Below are 16,421 nucleotides of genomic sequence, written 5' to 3'. Positions count from 1 at the left end.
CCATTCAGGACAGAATCGCAGACAGAGAAGTGGTCACAGGGCCGGTTGAGTAGCAGGGCCCAGGGGTCCCTGTGGCCCGAGGCCTGGCAGAGGGCGCTGGTGTTTGCTTTGAAGGCAACGTTTAAAGATGTAATTTCACGGACTAGGACTCCCTGGTGAGAACGCAGGTTTGGGTGGCACAGGCGAGCCCAAACCAGCTGAAAACAGAGGAATAAACATGTGCCCAGGCCAGCCTTCAGCTGGCTCACTAGCCTGGACGTTCCCCCTGGGCTGGGCGGCCTTCCCTGACCACCCCATCCCCTCCCCCCACTGCCCTCAGCCCGCTGGGTGCAGCCAGCGGTCCACACAGGGGTAAGGACAGGCCCTGAGGCGGCATCTCCAGACGACCCCTCCCAAACTCCACCCAGCACAGGGGGGGCCCCCGCAGTGCCCACTTGCACCCACAGCGCCACCCCACGGCGCCTGAACGGGGAGGGGTGTTGCTTTGTTCCCTGCTTTCTGTCCCCCCCATCCACCCCACCTAGTTGTGCTAGAGCCCCAGGGCGCCCAGCTTCTGGCACCAGGCGGGCACCCCGGGAGGGAGACGGGAGGGAGAGGCGGCCCAGCCAGCCCAGCGGGAAGCCCCCATTGCCCCCAGCTCCCCCGCTGAGCGAACTGGCGGGGAGGAGGCGGAGAGGAGGCGGCAGCTCCCTTCCTGGGGGCGGGAAAGTTGGGCAGGCGGAGGAGGGAGGGCGTGTTGCCTGGGGAAAGGCGCTGAGAACAGCGCATATCTCTGCGCGCCCGTTGGAATCCGGTTCTTTGGAGCGCTCCCCGCAGGCCCCACTGCCCCTGGGAGCGTGCGCCGTCGGCCGCAGCCGCCCCCCTTCCAGCGCCCCCTCCGGGCTGGGTGTACCGCGCGGTTGCCGGTTCAGTCCCCGGCGGGCGCGGGCGCGGCGGGAGGTGTGTGCGGGGCGTGTGCGCGCGGACAGCGCGAGCGAGGTGGGGAGCGCGCCGGGCAGCCGTGAGTGTGCTCTGCTCCGCGCCACGGGCTCGCCCCGCAGCCCGAGCCGGCCGGGAGATCGAGGAAGCCCGGGTAGGAGCGGAGCCCGGAGGGAGCCCGCAGCCCAGAGCCGGGAGTCCGAGGAAGAGCGGAGCAGAGCCCCGGGTGAGCTCAAGCCCAGAGCGCTCCGGGGGCGCGGTGCGGGCTGGGCGCTTCCCGGCTGGAAGGCGCGGCCCCTCTCGCGCGCCCTCCCCTCAGGATCCCTCCACCCTGTCCCCGCCTGAGACACGCCCACCCTCCTCCGGACTTCAGAGGCGGAGGCGCTAGACAGAGCCGCGGACCCCAACGAGCGCGGCACCCGGCTCTGCGCCCCCACCATGTGCCTCAGTAGCTCAGAGCCCGGCTCCCGGGGCGCCGACCCCTTCCCGCTGCCGCCGTCGGGGCTGGAGGAGGCGCTGCTGGCCCCGAACTTCTGCAATGTCTCGGGCAACGCCTCAGAGCGCGAGAGCGCGTCGCCCAGCAGCGACCTGGATGTGGACACGGACATTTACTCCAGAGTTCTGGTCACTGCCGTGTACCTGGCGCTCTTCGTGGTGGGCACGGTGGGCAACTCGGTGACAGCGTTCACGCTGGCACGCAAGAAGTCGCTGCAGAGCCTGCAGAGCACCGTGCACTACCACCTGGGCAGCCTGGCGCTCTCCGACCTGCTCATCCTGCTGCTGGCCATGCCCGTGGAGCTGTACAACTTCATCTGGGTGCACCACCCCTGGGCCTTCGGCGACGCGGGCTGCCGGGGCTACTACTTCCTGCGAGACGCCTGCACCTACGCCACGGCGCTCAACGTGGCCAGCCTGAGCGTGGAGCGCTACCTGGCCATCTGCCACCCCTTCAAGGCCAAGACCCTCATGTCTCGCAGCCGCACCAAGAAGTTCATCAGCGCCATCTGGCTCGCCGCGGGCCTGCTGGCGGTGCCTATGCTCTTCACCATGGGCCAGCAGAACCGCAGCGCCGACGGCCAGCACGCGGGCGGCCTGGTGTGCACCCCCGTGGTGGGCACCGCTACCATCAAGGTCGTCATCCAGGTGAGCAGCCTCCTCAGGGGGAGAGGGCTGGGAAGAAGCGGGGGTCTCCCCTGGGGGCAAGGTGGCCAGGCACCGCCTCAGGAGCGCATCTCTTTCCTTCACCCCAAAAGCCGTTTCCGTCTGGAGAAACGTCCCTGAGAAATGTTGCTCCAGGGAAGAGGATGGCTGAGGGGAGGGGCTCGGGGCAGCCTGACCCCTTCCTTCTTCCCACCTTTCATCCAGGGTTGCCAGGTTCAGCCCTATCTCATCCCCTCCTTCTATCACAGGGGGCAGGAACCTCAGATCATGCCCTTCCTGGGGGCCACGGCAGGGCGTCGGCTGCCTTCGGGTCCCCTGTGTGCTGGCTCAGAGTCTTCCGGAAGAGAGTCCCCTTCCGGGCTCCTCAGAAAGCACTGTGTCCCCAGAAGGCTGTGTCCCCAGAAGGCTGGGTCTGGCTCCCGGGCAGCAGACACCACCAGGCTGCCCAGTGCCTCCTGGCTCAGGAAGCCAGCTGAGCCCAATGCTTGGTTCAGCCTCGGTTTCCCCAGCGCGTGATGGGGCCGTCAGCGCCCTAGCTCAGCAGGCAGGGGTTCGAGAGAGAGCTGGGAGGCGCTGTCGTCGATGGTGGGGACCGATGCTGTCCTTGCTGGGAAGACCCTGAGATGTCTGGGCGTGGTGGCCGGGGTGGGGGGGCTGTGTGAGGCAGACAACATCACAGCCCCGTGACCAGCTGCCCTCCAGGGTCTGAGTGAATGTCCTCAGGACCCTCGCTGGCCCCCCCCCGACATCTGGAAGGGTGGGGGTTCTGGCCCCCACAAAAGGCTTGTCGCAGGGACCGCCAGGCAAGGGCATCCATGGAGGAGGTCCAGGCAGAAGTGCCCAGTTCATGGGCAGCCATGGCGGTGAGGGGGTGATGGGAGGCCAGGGGGTGGAGGCCAGGGCGGGCCGGGCGGGAGGAGGGCCGGGGCGGCTGTCCCTGCCTGGCTGCTCTCTCACCCAAGCCCCACCCGCCTCCCAGACAGAGGCTGCTGCGCCTGGAGCCAGGGGGACCCGGGCGAGGGGCTGGCAGAGGGGCGGGCGCTGCCCTCTGCCTGCACATCGGCCCCGGGCTGTGGCTGCGTGGGCACAATTAAGCTGCAGGCCCCCCTCACCTGTGCTGAGGACCTGTGGCTGCAGGCGCCCCTGTGGAGAGCCCTTCCCCAGGTGCCAGGCATCACAGGGAAGCCCACGCAGGCTGCCCGCCGCCCTCCCTGCACTGGAGGTGACCAGCGCCTGCGGCCACAGGGGAACCACCTTCCCCTCTTTGAGGCCCACTTTCCTCCTCAAGCTCCCGTCTGACGGGCTGTGCCCAGCGGCCCCCTCTCCAGCCTGCGCTGGGGGGCAGCAGCCATGCCACCTTCGCAGCTGTGACGGGTCAGGTTCAGGTCATGGACTTGCTGCCCACCCAGGACACACTCCACCCAGACCTCCGAGGGCTTGGCCAGGAGCCCTCTGGGTTTGTCCTCCTCAGGACTGGAGCAGAAGGGGCACAGGCCCCATAGAGCCTCATCCTCCGACTCCCATGGCCCCTCGGGGGCCCCAGGGAACAACACACACCGCTCCGCCTGGGGCTGGTCCTCTGAGTGCTGGTGCCTGCGGCTGCCACACCCACAGCCCGGGGTGTCAGGCCCCGCGTCCCTGGGCGATGGTCTGCTGCGTGTGGGCAGTGCCCTGGCCTTGCGTCTGCCCCCGCGTTAGCCAGACTGCAGCTTCCCGGGGCCCGGGGAGAACGGAGCGTCCATTTTCTCTAAAGGCCTCAGTTGCGCGCTGGTGGCGCTTGGCCGAGATGCTCGTCCATCTGAGGCTGACGGCTCCCTCGGGCTACAGGCATCCACCACCGTTCTGCTCTGTGCTCCAAGGAGGTCCCCTCCGGGGCCGCAGCCTGGTCCTGCCGCGTCCTCTCTCCTGAGCGCCGTCACCCTCTAAGGAGAGGCTTCCGGGGCTCCCGCTCCTGCTCCGGCTTCCTGGCCCCCAACCCGTCTGGGCAGACTTCCACCACTTTTAAAATGACACCTGGCCAGAGCGGGGCTGGGTGCCTGCGCCCTCGTGTCTTCCTCCCGTCCACCGCCTTTGGGGTGTTGTCACATGGTCCCTTTCCCCAGGGCCCCTCCCAGCACCGTGTTGGTGAGTGCCTCTCGGGCGTCTGCAAACAGGTAGTGTTGAGAGATGAGATGGTTTGGTGAAAGATTTCTGAGCAACTTTGAACAGTCGTGAGTACGGGTGCGGGGAGAGAGCATTTCTGAGTGTAGCCTGGGCTGGGTGAGCAGGGCAGCCCCCAGGCCAGCACAGGCCCAGCCCCCGGCCCCAGCTCAGCAGGGCCTGTGGCATTTCCCCTCGGACCCTGACCCTTCCAAACGAATATTGGTCACAGGGCCAACTTCAGGCTGCAGGACACTGAGTGAGCAGTTGCGTGGAGCCCGTGTCGGGTCGCACGTGAACGTCACTGTGACCGGCAGAAACCTGGGGAGTGTGCACGTCCCGTTCCGATCCGACTCGGGCCGGCGCTTTGCAGCCCTTGGCATCTCAGTGGTGATCATGAGGCCTCTCCCCTCCAGCTCCCCAGAATGCCAGCCGTACACACTCAACCCTCCAGCCGTACCCGCAGGCCAGCCCGTCCTAGGCTTCCGAGCACCCCTCCTGCAGGCTCCCCACCCGGTGCCTCGTTCCGCAGGCTCGAGACACTTGGCCACCCCAGTCTGACGTCACTGCCTGCTCAGCTGGGTCGCCGCGGTCTGCCGAGACCCTGGCTCCTAACATCACGATCGGGAACTGCCCCCGGACGAGAAACCGGTCACAGTGGGGCTCCCCCTGCGCGCCCCCTGCTCTGAGGGACCACAGCCTCAAACGCGGCTTGTCCACTGTGTGTACAATTGTCTACACGCTCTGCACGCCAGTGTAGGTAGGGTTCGGCCCTGCACCTCGGGGGAGTCCTCAGGGATGTTCGGCAGCCAGTCAAACCCGGTTTGGTTCAGAGGAATTATTAAAACAATGTTGCAACAGGATACATAACAAGAAACATAGTCACCCAGTAACAACGTGGCAGATAGCCACTGTGTTTGGGTAAACCTCACACTGAGGCTTAGGGGAAAGTTATTTATGCTGACACATTTTTAGTTCATGGTCTGTTAAAAGGTGAATTTGTAACAAATTCCACACTTCCTTGACGCATTTGATGGTTAAGAGCGTTCTTAAGAGTGTTTTGTTCTCCTAACTCAAGAACGGTTCCTTCATTAAAAACACACCACTTCCGCCCTGGCCGGTTTGGCTCAGCGGTTAGAGCGTCAGCCTGCGGTCGGGAGAGACCCGGGGTCAGTTTCTGCTAAGGGCGTGTACCTCGGTTGCAGTTTGTCCCCGGGCCCTGGTCGGTCGTGGGGGTGGCAGCCACTCGATGTGTCCCTTTCATGTCGATGTTTCTCTCTCTCTCTCTGTTCCTCTCTCTCCCTCCCACTCTACCTGAGCAAAAAATGGAAAAATGTCCTTGGGTGAGGATAAAAAAAAAAAAAAAAAAGAAAGAAAAAAACACACCACTTCCGTCCTGGCCCGTTTGGCTCAGCGGTTAAGCGTCGGCCCTCGGACCAAAAAGTTGAGGGTTCGATTCCGGTCAAGGGCGTGTATTTCAGTTGCAGTTCGGTCCCCGGCCCTGGTTGGAGTTGTGCAGGAGGCAACCAGTCGATGTGTCTCTCACATTGATGTTTCTCTCTCTCTCCCTCCCACTGTATCTGAAGATAAATGGAAAAATATCCACACCACTTCCAACCTCCCGAGAGTCCTGGGGCCATTTGGGAATTACTCCGTTGTAACTGTTCACAGCAGAGCAGAATGCTTGTGGGGAGCACAGTCCCGGTGGTTTGGCAGGAGCGCAAAGCCTCTGGCCCCTCTGGGTCAGGAGACGGAAAGTTCACCTGGGTTGTGTCATTCGGGAGACCCGGGTGCCGGGCCATCCAGGACGGGCTGGTCGGGAGCCAAAGCCCAGACTCGTTCGTCTGTAAGTAGTCGGCCCGGGCTCCGTGCCCACCAGGATGTGCTCGGTCGGAAGCAGCTGTCAAGGGTCAGAATTTATTTCCCGGGCGAGGGAGAAGCAGCCGCATCTGTGCTGACCCCTCCCCCCGGATCCCCGGGTCTGGGCTCTCACCTCACCGGCTGCTCGTGGGGACCCTTCGAGGGGAGCACACCCAGCCGGGGCAGGGGTCCAGCCAAGGGACCCTCTCAGACACACAGCCTGGAGACCCCTCTGGTCTGTCCCCGGTGTGGGGAGCCCCATAATGTTGCCCAGCCACGGGAACACACCCGGACTTCTGACGAACTCGCTCTGGCGTTCTCCGGGTGGTCTGCCCGTCTTTCCGTGACAGCAGGTCAGGAGCGTGGGCACCAGCGTCCAGGGCAGGAGACCCTGTGAGCAAGGGCTCAGGCAGCCGAGTCTTGGAGGTCCCCTGGCTTTTGCAGGGGGCAGGAAAAAGAGAGGCCACCCAAAGGCCCCTCTGTCCCCACAGGCTGGCTCAGTGCCTGGGTCTCAGATTCTTCCCAGCCCTGAGGCCCCTTTATGGAGCTGGATTGTCCCCTCGGGGACGTGAACCACACCGGGGGACATCTGCTCCACCTCCAGGCTGCACGGAGTGGGGGGCGGGGGGCGCTGGCCGCATCCAGGCCCAGAGCTTGGAGGGTGCAGGTCTCCCAGGCCCTCGGTGGCCTCGGAGGCCTGGAAGGTTGGGGAGCCGCAGTGAGCTGCCAGTGGGCGCCTGAGTGGTGATTGGGGCCGGCAGGGTGCCCAGCCGAAGGGGCTCTCCTGACCGGGCGGCACTGAGACGGCCATCCCTGCCCAGGTCCTGCAGCTGGCTTTCCTGACAGCTGATTGAAGGACGCTGTCGTCCTATTGAAAATGCCCGCGTTCGAGCGGGTCTGCTGACCAGCTGGACACGCTTCCATTCCATCCCTGGGGCAGGTCCTCGCGTCTCCAAAACGCTCTGACCCCAAATACCTTTGTCACAAAGGCCGTGGGAAGTTCCACGGTTCCCTTGAGCGGACGTGCTAGTGGCTTGTCATAGTCACAAAGCCATCCCGGCCCTGGTCTGACCAGATGGGGCCAAAAGGAGCTTGCCTCTGGCCTGGACCTGCCACATCCCACCGAGACAGCCGGTCAGCAGCCCGGGACTCAAGCCCCTGCCGCCTCCCCCCAGCCACAGGCCACCTCTGCGGTTGACATTTGAAGCATTTAGAATGGATTTCAACCCTTTCGGAGCAACCTCCTGCTGAGTTTTAATGGAACCCTTCCCTGACCTTTTAAACTAATTCACACGATAAATGGGGCACCCCCAGATCAACTCTGCCCAAAATTGTGAGCTGGGGTCACGCTGCAGGAGCCAAAATGAAAAGCCAAGTGCCGACGAGCGGGAATGAGACACAAACCTCCGGGGAGGCTCCGGGAGCTCCCACCCCGTGGCCAAGAGTGACCGCGATTCCATTTGTCCTTCCCGGGGAAGGCTGCTGGCGGCCACCAGAGCCAGGAGGACCGGCTCTCTGCGACAGAAAGCGGGAGGTGCCCGGCCCCAGGGGCGGAGACAGGCCCGCGGGGACCCCTGGTTCTGCATCTCTGCCCCACCCGTGAGGTGAGCCAGTCTCCACGCGGCCCCAGGAGACCCCAGAGCTCCCAAGCGGGCAGAGCTCTCCACACAGGACACGCTTCATGCGGTGCCAGTCCCGGGACACCTACTGTCCGTCACAAGGGCAGGAGGCTACAGGGGCCTGGGCCGCTTGGGACCCCCCTTGTCTGTGCCGGCGTGCGAATGTTTCACTGTCCACATCAGGGCGGCTGGAAGCCAGCTGGTGGTGCCTGCGTCCAGCCCCCTGCGTCCGGCGGGGAAACCAGTGACACTGACCGCAGGCAGGGCGGCCGTGGTTCTGGGGAGCACAGGAGGAGTGGCCTAACCTCCCCTGTGCTCTGGTCCTAAGCCGCAGGTGCTCTCGGCTCCATTGGGCACGTGCGAGGCCTGCACCTGCACCCCGGGCTGAAAGCATTTACAGCAAATGGCCCTGTGTCTTGGGAACCCACACAACCAGCTCAGGGCGAGCAGTGTCCTGCCCAGCCTGTGCCCCTCCACCTGGGGCAGGAGCCCCGGAGGGCCAGCAGGGAGCCGCACTTGGCTAGGAGCCAGCTCCCACACTTGGTTTCTGACAAGCCCTCTTCCCACCCTTTTGTGCCTGGATTCATCTCCTCCGCCCTTCCCAGCCTGCTCCTCCTGTCGGCGCCCCAGCGGGGTGGCCCAGGCCCCAGGACATCGCTGACATCTGGGAGGGGGCCTCTGGCAGCTTTGACGTTCCAGGACATTCCCCCATGAGATGCCACCAGGGCACTGGGCAGACTTGTCCCATCGTGGCAGTGAGGCCTGGCACCAGGCTGGCTGTGTCCCGGGAGCCAAAGAACCTGCACGGGGATCTGGGTCCATGAATATTCATGACATCATTGGACTTGCAGATTCCAACTATGTAAATGTCATAAACTGTGCGAAGCGTTCTGGGGCGCAGATCCTTCAGGAAAATGAATCTCGATTTCTGCCCGTAACAGGGAGCCGCCGAGTCCTCCACAGGACGGCCTGCAGAATCCGGCTCTGGGGCCAGACTTCAGCCGGCTGGGGCCCCGGCTGTCAGCCTCCTGAAGCCGCCGGCCCACGCAGAGCGCCGCTCCCCGAGGGCTGGGGGTGCTGGCGCCCCACCCCCAGGGAGTCCGTCCTGGATCTAGTCCCGCTGTCCAGGTGGGGAAGAGGGTTCTAGGAAACTCGGCTGCAGTGGTGCACTCAGGGCTGTCGCTCCCGACGACGGTGCAGGTGCGCAGCTGGGGAGGACACGGCGTGAGACGGGGGCACCACCCTCCGAGGGCCACTCGGAACCTGGGTCTCGGCTGGGGAGGAAGAGGACTCCGCGCTGGTGAGCGGACCGGGCGCCGAGGGGTCGTTGCTGTGATGAGCATGCAGTTGACAGTCCGCCTCAGCGACGCGTCATGACCGCAGGCCCCACAGGGCCCAGTCGCTGCCCCTGACCTCACGCCACACGTGGAGATTGTTTCTGCTTTTGTGATGCAGCCGCTGGGAATGCTGGGACTCCACCGACGCACGGATGTTGGGGGCTTTGGTGGCTTCACTGAGGCGGCCCAGGTGCCCCCAGGGAGGGTGCCGGTGTTGGGACAGCGCATCCCCCCGTGCCAGCCGCTGCAGACGGTGTCTGTGTCCCCCAAATGCACGTGTTGAAATCTAACCCCAGTGTGATGGCAGGAGGAGGGGCCCTTTAGGAGGTCATGAGGTCATAAGGGTGGGGTTCCCATGAGAGCCGCTGTCCCTCCTTCAGCCCCGTGAGGTCACAGAAGGCGACCTCACCAGAACCTGTCCCCATCGGCACCCCGATCTGGGACTTCCCCCTCCAGAGCCATGAGAAACAGGTTCTGTTGTTTAGGCCGCTCTGTCCGCCGTGCTTTGTTAGAGCAGCTGGTCCATCATTTGTTCATTCACAGTATTTGAGTGGCAGTGGGGAGCCGCGCTCGGTCCCCAGGCAGCCAACGGGGTGGGGGTGGGGGCAGCCACCAGAGAACAAACGTGTACCCTCCGAACTAAAGGAAAAATGAGGACCCGTCCTTTCTGGTATTCAGGTGGCCCCTGACCCTTGGGGCCCAGGCAGAGGGCAGCGCCAGGCGCTCCGGGGAGCCTGCCTGTCTGTGCAGAGAGGTCAGCCCGTCCCCCCACGGCCCAGCTCCTCGCCGGCCCCATGCGCAGTTCTGCAAATTGCCATGATTTTGGCAGCAGCAGAAGAGGGGGCGGCAGGCAGGGAGAGAGGACACCTGGTCTCCCGTCCTCAAAGGCCGGTGGCTCAGCCAGACCGCGCTCTCGCCGCACAAACCCCAGGCACCGGCTCGTGGCTCTGTGGGTCCAACGAATGAACCAATTATGTCTTTGTGACAAACCGTCCTCGGGAGGGAGATTACATTCCTTTCATGGGGGGAGGAACGGTGCATAAGAAGAGGCTCTGTGACAGAATGAGACGCCTGACCCCCCGAAACCACCCCCACCCCGCCTAGTGGCTCGTGGCCGTGGGTGAGCACCCGGGACGAGGCCCAGGAGCACTGTCCGAGGTGCCTTCCTGCTGAGGGCAGGGCCTTCCAGGTGGACACCCCCTTCATGGGCAGGAACGGGCCACCCTAAGAGGGGCTGTGCTCCTCACTCCGGGTCTAGAACAGTCATCCCGGCCCTTTCCCCTCTGCGACCCGCCGCACAGACGCGCGTGGACAGCGGTCACGCCTCCCGTGGACTTCCACCTCACAGCAGCCAACTAACTGCCCAGAGTCTGGGGATGGAGAGAAGAATGGCCTTAATTGTTGTTTAAAATATTTTTATTCTCCCTGGCCGGTGTGGCTCAGCGGTTAGAGTGTCGGCCTGCGGTCCGGAGAGACCCGGGTTCGGTTCCTGCTAAGGGCATGTGCCTCGGTTGCAGTTTGGCCCCGGCCCTGGCTGGTCGTGCAGGTGGCAGCCACTCGATGTGTCCCTTTCACATCAACGTTTCTCTCTCTCTCTCTCTCTCTCTCTCCCACTCTACCTGTACAAAAAATGGAAAAGTGTCCTCGGGTGAGGATAAAAAATATAAAATAAAATAAAATATTTTTATTCACTTTTTTAGAGAGAGAGGGAGAGAAACATCAACGTGAGAGAGAACATCGACTGGCCGCCTCCTGCAGGTCCCCCACAGGGGATCCAGCCCCCAGCCCAGGCGTGTGCCCTGACCGGGAATCAAACCGATGGCCTTTTGGTGCATGGACGTCATCCAACCGACCGAGCACCCAGCCAGGACAAGACGCCTTAATAAACGTGGTCGTGCTCTGGGCCTGCTTTGGGACGACGCCGGCACCACACAGGCCCTCGAGTGACACCCACCTGTCCCTCTCGTTTACCCATCGATTTTGTCCTCTGAGAGAACCACAGCCAGGCTCATGGTACAGTGGGGGCCGGGTAGGGGGCGTGGCACAGGGCCCCCCTGTCATTTCTAAGTCAGACTTGCTCCTAATCAGGGGGCTGGGCTGAAGGAGCAGAGTGTCACGTCCTGGGGGGTGAAGCCCAGAGCACAAGGTCCCGCCAAACCCAGAGGCTGGTCAACTTGGGAAGAAACGGCCAAATGTGGCTGAGTTCGGGGTGAGTCCCTTCCCCTCGGGGGCCTCTGGGGACACAGGCGGCCCTGCTCCGAGCCCTCCCCCATCACCACTGGGCTCCGGGTCCCCCTAATCAGATTCCCCTCAAGCAGGGACAGATGCTAATTCTATTGAAAAGAGCTGAGATGCCGGGGACAGGGCCAGACGTCCCCCGGATCCCGGGCACCAACGCTGCCCGTCGGTGGTAATTCGAAATTGGGAGGGAGCAGGATATTTGCTAAACTGCCCGCACAATTACACGGCAGGAAAACACTGAAGACGGCGGGGCTGGGGATTCAGCTGCCGGTGGTGACCGGACGTGGAGGGCACACGGGGCGGCCGCACAGAAGGGGTCAGTCCCCAGGCCTGGCCGGGCTACGGCCGCAGGGGGACACTCTCTGTACGTGGTCGGCGCCTGCTGAGACTCTCGCCGACAGCCCTGCTTGGAAACCCACTCCCAGCACCCGCGCAGCCCCTGGGGCTGGACCAGTCCCAGCTTCCCCTGGCGTGGAGCAGGTGCGTTCTCTGTGGCCTGACCGCCGTCGGGCTCAGGCGAAGCCTCCTCTGTAGGGAGGGGTCAGTGTGACTTGAATCCCTCGGACGCAGCCGTGCCAACCCCTTAGCTAACCCCTTAGCAAAGTGCAAGCTGACGCTCGGTGAGCGGGCGAGTCGGCTGGTGTCTGAGGGGCGGGGCAGCAGCCCCGTTCGGATCCACTGGGTCCACCCTGCCAGGCAGACTTGGTCACAGGCAAGAACATGGTCCCTGTCACAGCGGGAGGCGCGGGTGGGGACGAGAGCGGGGGCTTCCCGTGGGCGGTGGTCTCTGTGTCAGGTCACCACAGTGGCTCCTGCTTGCCCCAATTCTGTCAGACATGGGGCTGGGGGCCGTGCCCAGGTCCGGCGTCCTCCTGCCGGCTCACGGCTCTGACATCTGTCCTTCCCACAGATGTTCAAGCCCCTTGTTGCTGCTGGGCAGACCGCCCGCTGATTTGAACGTTCTCGTGGCTCTTTTAAGCAGCAGATTCTTGAAAACCTGGCCCACAGGCCCCCCCCTCGGTGGCTCGCCCCTGTGCCGATGGGTTCCGTGCAGCGTGACCTGCAGAGGTTACGGGGTGCCCACCTGCCCCTCATCGGAGGACAGGAAGGGTCTGGGGACGGGGTGGGTGTCCTTGATGACCTCTGCCCCTGGCCCGCTTGGTCCTTGCCCATTCCAGGTCACCCCTACCCAGAACCCTGCTACCAGGGCAGCCCGGGCAGCTTTGTTGGTAACTGTCCATGGTGCTGACTCCCGAGGTCCTGGGACTGCAGTGCTCTGTCCTCTGAGTCAGCAAGGACTCTGGCCCAGCCTCTCCCCGAAATCCCACTCCAGAGGGGAGCAGGGGAGCCAGGGCAGGGCAGAGGGACCGTCTGAGAAATTTACGTGTCTCTTCTGGGGAGCTGGGGGCGGCATGCACCCCGCCAAGCTTTGCTGCTGAGGATGGGTCCCTGGCCCTCGTCCGGCTGCCGCCCGTGCCCCGCCGGCCCCTCCGCCCTCGCTGTCTGCCGCAGACCCTCCCGCGAGGTGCGAGGTGAGCTTCACGGCTGCATTTTTCCTTCTATAAAGTGAGGGTGCCAGCAGCTCCTGCCGCGTAGATGTGACCTGCGTGCTCCGTGAGGGGTGCGCAGACCTCTGAGCCCGGCGTCTGGCTTGTGGGAAGCACTGCGTCAGTGGTCAGCTGAAGGCTGTGCACCGACTAGAAAGTGGGGTCAGGGGCACCGAGCTTCCTTTGTTGTATTGAGCCAAAATCTGTGTATTCGAGCTGCCTAGTGGGCGGAAGGAGTTGTGCGGGGCGAAGCCTCGTGGCCCGAGGCAGCTAAGCAAACCCCAAGCTGCACGCAATCCACGGGGCCCCTCCCCGTGGGGGCCTTTCGGGCAATAGATGACTCAGCCCCTCCAGGTCACATACCCTGTCCTGTCCCCCGGTCCTCCACAGGCGGCTCAGAAATGCCAGCAGTTCTGGGGGCATTGAGGGTCCTGCCCCTGAGCCGCCCTGGCCTCCTCAGACACTGGCTGGGTCCTCGGCCTGCCGCTCAGCCCTGGTCTGTCTTGTTTCCTGGACACCTGTCACGGTGGACTGTGTGTGTCCCCTGAGCAGCAGACCTTTGAACTCAGAGTCCCAGCGGCATCCAACTGCTCATCAGATGAGGGACAGCTGAGGGCAAAGGTCACCCTGGATGATGGGGTCTCTGGGAAATTCTGGGCTGTCACCTTGAAAGGTCCTTTCTGCGCCCTTGGCTCTGGTGTCCCTTTGAAATGAAGGTGAGCCCCCTGAGGTCTGGTCCCCTCCACCTCCAGCTGTTCCCCAGTCCCAGGGGCAAGATGATGCCTGTGGTAGTCGTGCAACCGTGGGGTGAGGACCCCAGGCTCCTGCCACAGGGTATGTGCCCGAGAGGCCAGCCGATGTCCCCATTCTTCCCCACGTGGGGCCTGAATCCAAAGCGACTTGCAGGAACCTCCCAGCCCCTGCCCTCTCTGGGACCCAGCCTGTGTTGGCGGCTTCGGTGTCTCTGGAATGCCGTCCTCGGTGCGGAGCTGTCCCCTGCCTGCAGGGGCACCCTCGCTGCCCTGTCCCTGCTCTTCTTACCAGACTGGGACCTCGGCCCACACTGCCGACGGAGGGCCCGCGGCAGGGGCGCACTGTGACTCCCCAACCAGCCCGCTCGGGGGGCGCTGAAGTGGCCCTTCGAGCAAGGGTGTGTGGAGTGACCGTGCAATGACCCACGACATGTCCCTGGCCTGGAGACCCGGCACTCGCTTCATTTCAGCACTTGGTGGGTCTGAGGAGGCCCCTGTTTTGTCTGGAATCTGCCCGGAGGTCAGAAGGAGGCCACCCCTGCGAGCCTGGGGCTGGTTGTCTGCTGGGTGGGTCCCCTGCCGGGCCAGCCAAGGGGGGCCAGTGGTCCCCACATGGACAGGAAGCCGCTTTCTCAGGCCCTGTTCCACTAAGCCGCTGGGTTCTGCAAACACCCGCAGCAGAAGTTAGCACCTTCCCACGCACCGCGGGCGGGTGGCCGAGTCGTGAAGGGGCTCGAGTCCGGGGGCTGTTTCTTTACCCAAACACACTGGGATTAATTAGAGAGAAACAGCCAAGGACCACACCAGCGAGGGGGCTTCAGGAGGGTGGAATGGGGAGGGGACATCTCAGCGAGAACCCCCGGCTGGCCCGAAGGCCAGGGGCCGGGCCCCCACCTGCCAGGCCTGCCGCAGTCCGGGGTCAGCCCTCCCTTCCGGGCAGACGCGCTGCCCGCCCAGCGGCACCTACACACACTCTCTTCTAACGGTTTGGCCATTTCACGCTGTCCCCCTCACGAAACTGGAGGGCAGGGACTGGGCGGAGAACCAGGCACAGGAGCACTTGCAGAACACGCCAGGAATTTCTCCCTGGGCCGAAACAATTTATATCCCGTCGCTGAACTTTACAGCAGCGCCTGAGTCGCTATTTCTTACCTTCCAACAGCGTGGCAGACAGTGAGACGTCAGACGGCCATGACGTCCTCCAGCGGTCTGCGTCTCTTCTGCTTTAATCTTGGCTCCGTCTGAAAGTTTCGGGTGTGAGTCTGGTGGGTACAGGTTCCAGGAGCTAATTTGGGTTGTCCTTTAGGCGGGGGAAGGAATTTTTATTTTGCTCAAGAAAAACTTAAGTCCAGGAGTGAGGGCTGCAGGCATAGCTTGATCAAGGAGCTGGAGCATGCGGTGGCGTTTTCCTGTCCCCTGTGCCGACTTCATTCATAGGCAGATCCTTCCCAAAGGCGGGGAAATGGTGCCAACAGCCACAAAAGCCCTTTCTCACTCAGCAAGCCCTGAACAAAGGGCCTGCGGTCGACCCTCACTGGATGAACAGGATTGGTGCAGGATGGCATGTGGCCTGCATTTCTCCAATGAGGGCCTGCCCAGGTCTTCTGAATGTGCTGATTGGCCAGGTCTGGAGAGGAGGTGGGTCATTCCAGGGAAGCACAGGGAGGTCCTGGGAAGGGACAGACAGCAGGCCCTGAGGGTGCAGCTGGTCACCCACCTTCTCTGCCCACTTGGATGCTGTTTTTACCACATGTGACAACGTTTCTAGTCTCTCTCCTGCTCTGTCCACTCATCTCCAGCCGAACTGTCCTCATTAAAGTCTCTTTTCAGTGTACCGTCATAGCTGGGGAGCCTGGTGCCTCCCCTCCCGCACTGACCCAGCACTCTGCCTTTCTAGAACTTTCCTGGCTATCCTTAGATTATGTTTTTTTCCACTGGAATTTTAGAAGTAGCCTGTCTATTCCCAGGTCACTGTCGTGTTTTATTGGACACATGCAAAGACCAGGCACAGCTTGTCCATGTCCCCGAGTTTCTGTCCAGGGGCCCCGCTCCCCCCCAGCCTCTCTTCCCTCCTGTGGTCACATTGCAGATGGCTGATTGGATGCTTTCCTCTTTGCTTGTTGCGTGGAGAATGGACTGTTCCTCTGTTCCCAGAAGTGGGGGGTACAGTGCAGAAAAGGGGGCACAGCCTGAGTCCCCATCCATGCCGTGAGCCTTGGCGAGAGAAGGCAGACCCCGAGAGCTGGGCACCTCCCTAATGCAGACTGTTTTGTCTCCAGGATGGGGGGGGGGGGAGGCACCTTCCACTCCGCGGAAGCCAGTGCTGCCTAAGCCTTGTCTCCAAGCCCAGGGCACAATATCAGGTCAGGTGGGCCTGCGGGGACAGGGCCTCTTCCCCCCACATCCAAGATCTCAGAGTCAAGGGCCTGAACTTATTCCAGCTGGGGGAGCCCCGGGCACCCCAGACCAGACCCCACAGCCCACCGGGCCCGGCCCTGGCCCCCAGCTCTCGGCCCCACTCAGCCCCCAGAGGTAGCTATTTATGCTGCCTGCGCTCAGCGAGGTGCGGTATTTTAAATGTTTTGACGTTTAAAATCTGTGTTGGATACATTAGTTCTGTTTAAATTATACCCGGCTGCGGTGACTCATAGGGAATCGGTATGTCTTCTGGGCCCAGGCCCAGGGTCCCCCTGCATTCCCATCCAGCCTCCTGCCTGGCTGGAGCCCCAGAAGGCCCAGAGCTCCCCGGCCCACATCAGCACCTCATCGTCCTTCAGAAGGTGGACTCCGAGAAGAAAACAGTGAAACCGAGGGCGTCCAATGTCCAAACCTGTGCTCTAGCTCAGG

General features: G+C 63.1%; 1 protein-coding gene across 1 annotated transcript in view; it reads left to right on the top strand.

Moving 5' to 3' along the window:
* The first annotated feature begins 1,356 nt into the window (after positions 1–1,356).
* The window catches only part of NTSR1 (neurotensin receptor 1), a 24,024-nt gene continuing 8,959 nt past the window's right edge, over positions 1,357–16,421 (top strand). Inside the window, exon 1 of the mRNA XM_036245868.1 lies at positions 1,357–2,061. Coding sequence (XP_036101761.1) covers positions 1,357–2,061 — 705 coding nt within the window. The remainder of the gene's footprint in view (positions 2,062–16,421) is intronic.

This window comes from Molossus molossus, unplaced genomic scaffold (assembly GCF_014108415.1).
Source record: "Molossus molossus isolate mMolMol1 unplaced genomic scaffold, mMolMol1.p scaffold_m16_p_6, whole genome shotgun sequence".
Taxonomy (NCBI): Eukaryota; Metazoa; Chordata; class Mammalia; order Chiroptera; family Molossidae; genus Molossus; species Molossus molossus.
Note: the sequence above shows the minus strand (reverse complement) of the source record. Positions and strands in the feature narration are given on the sequence as shown.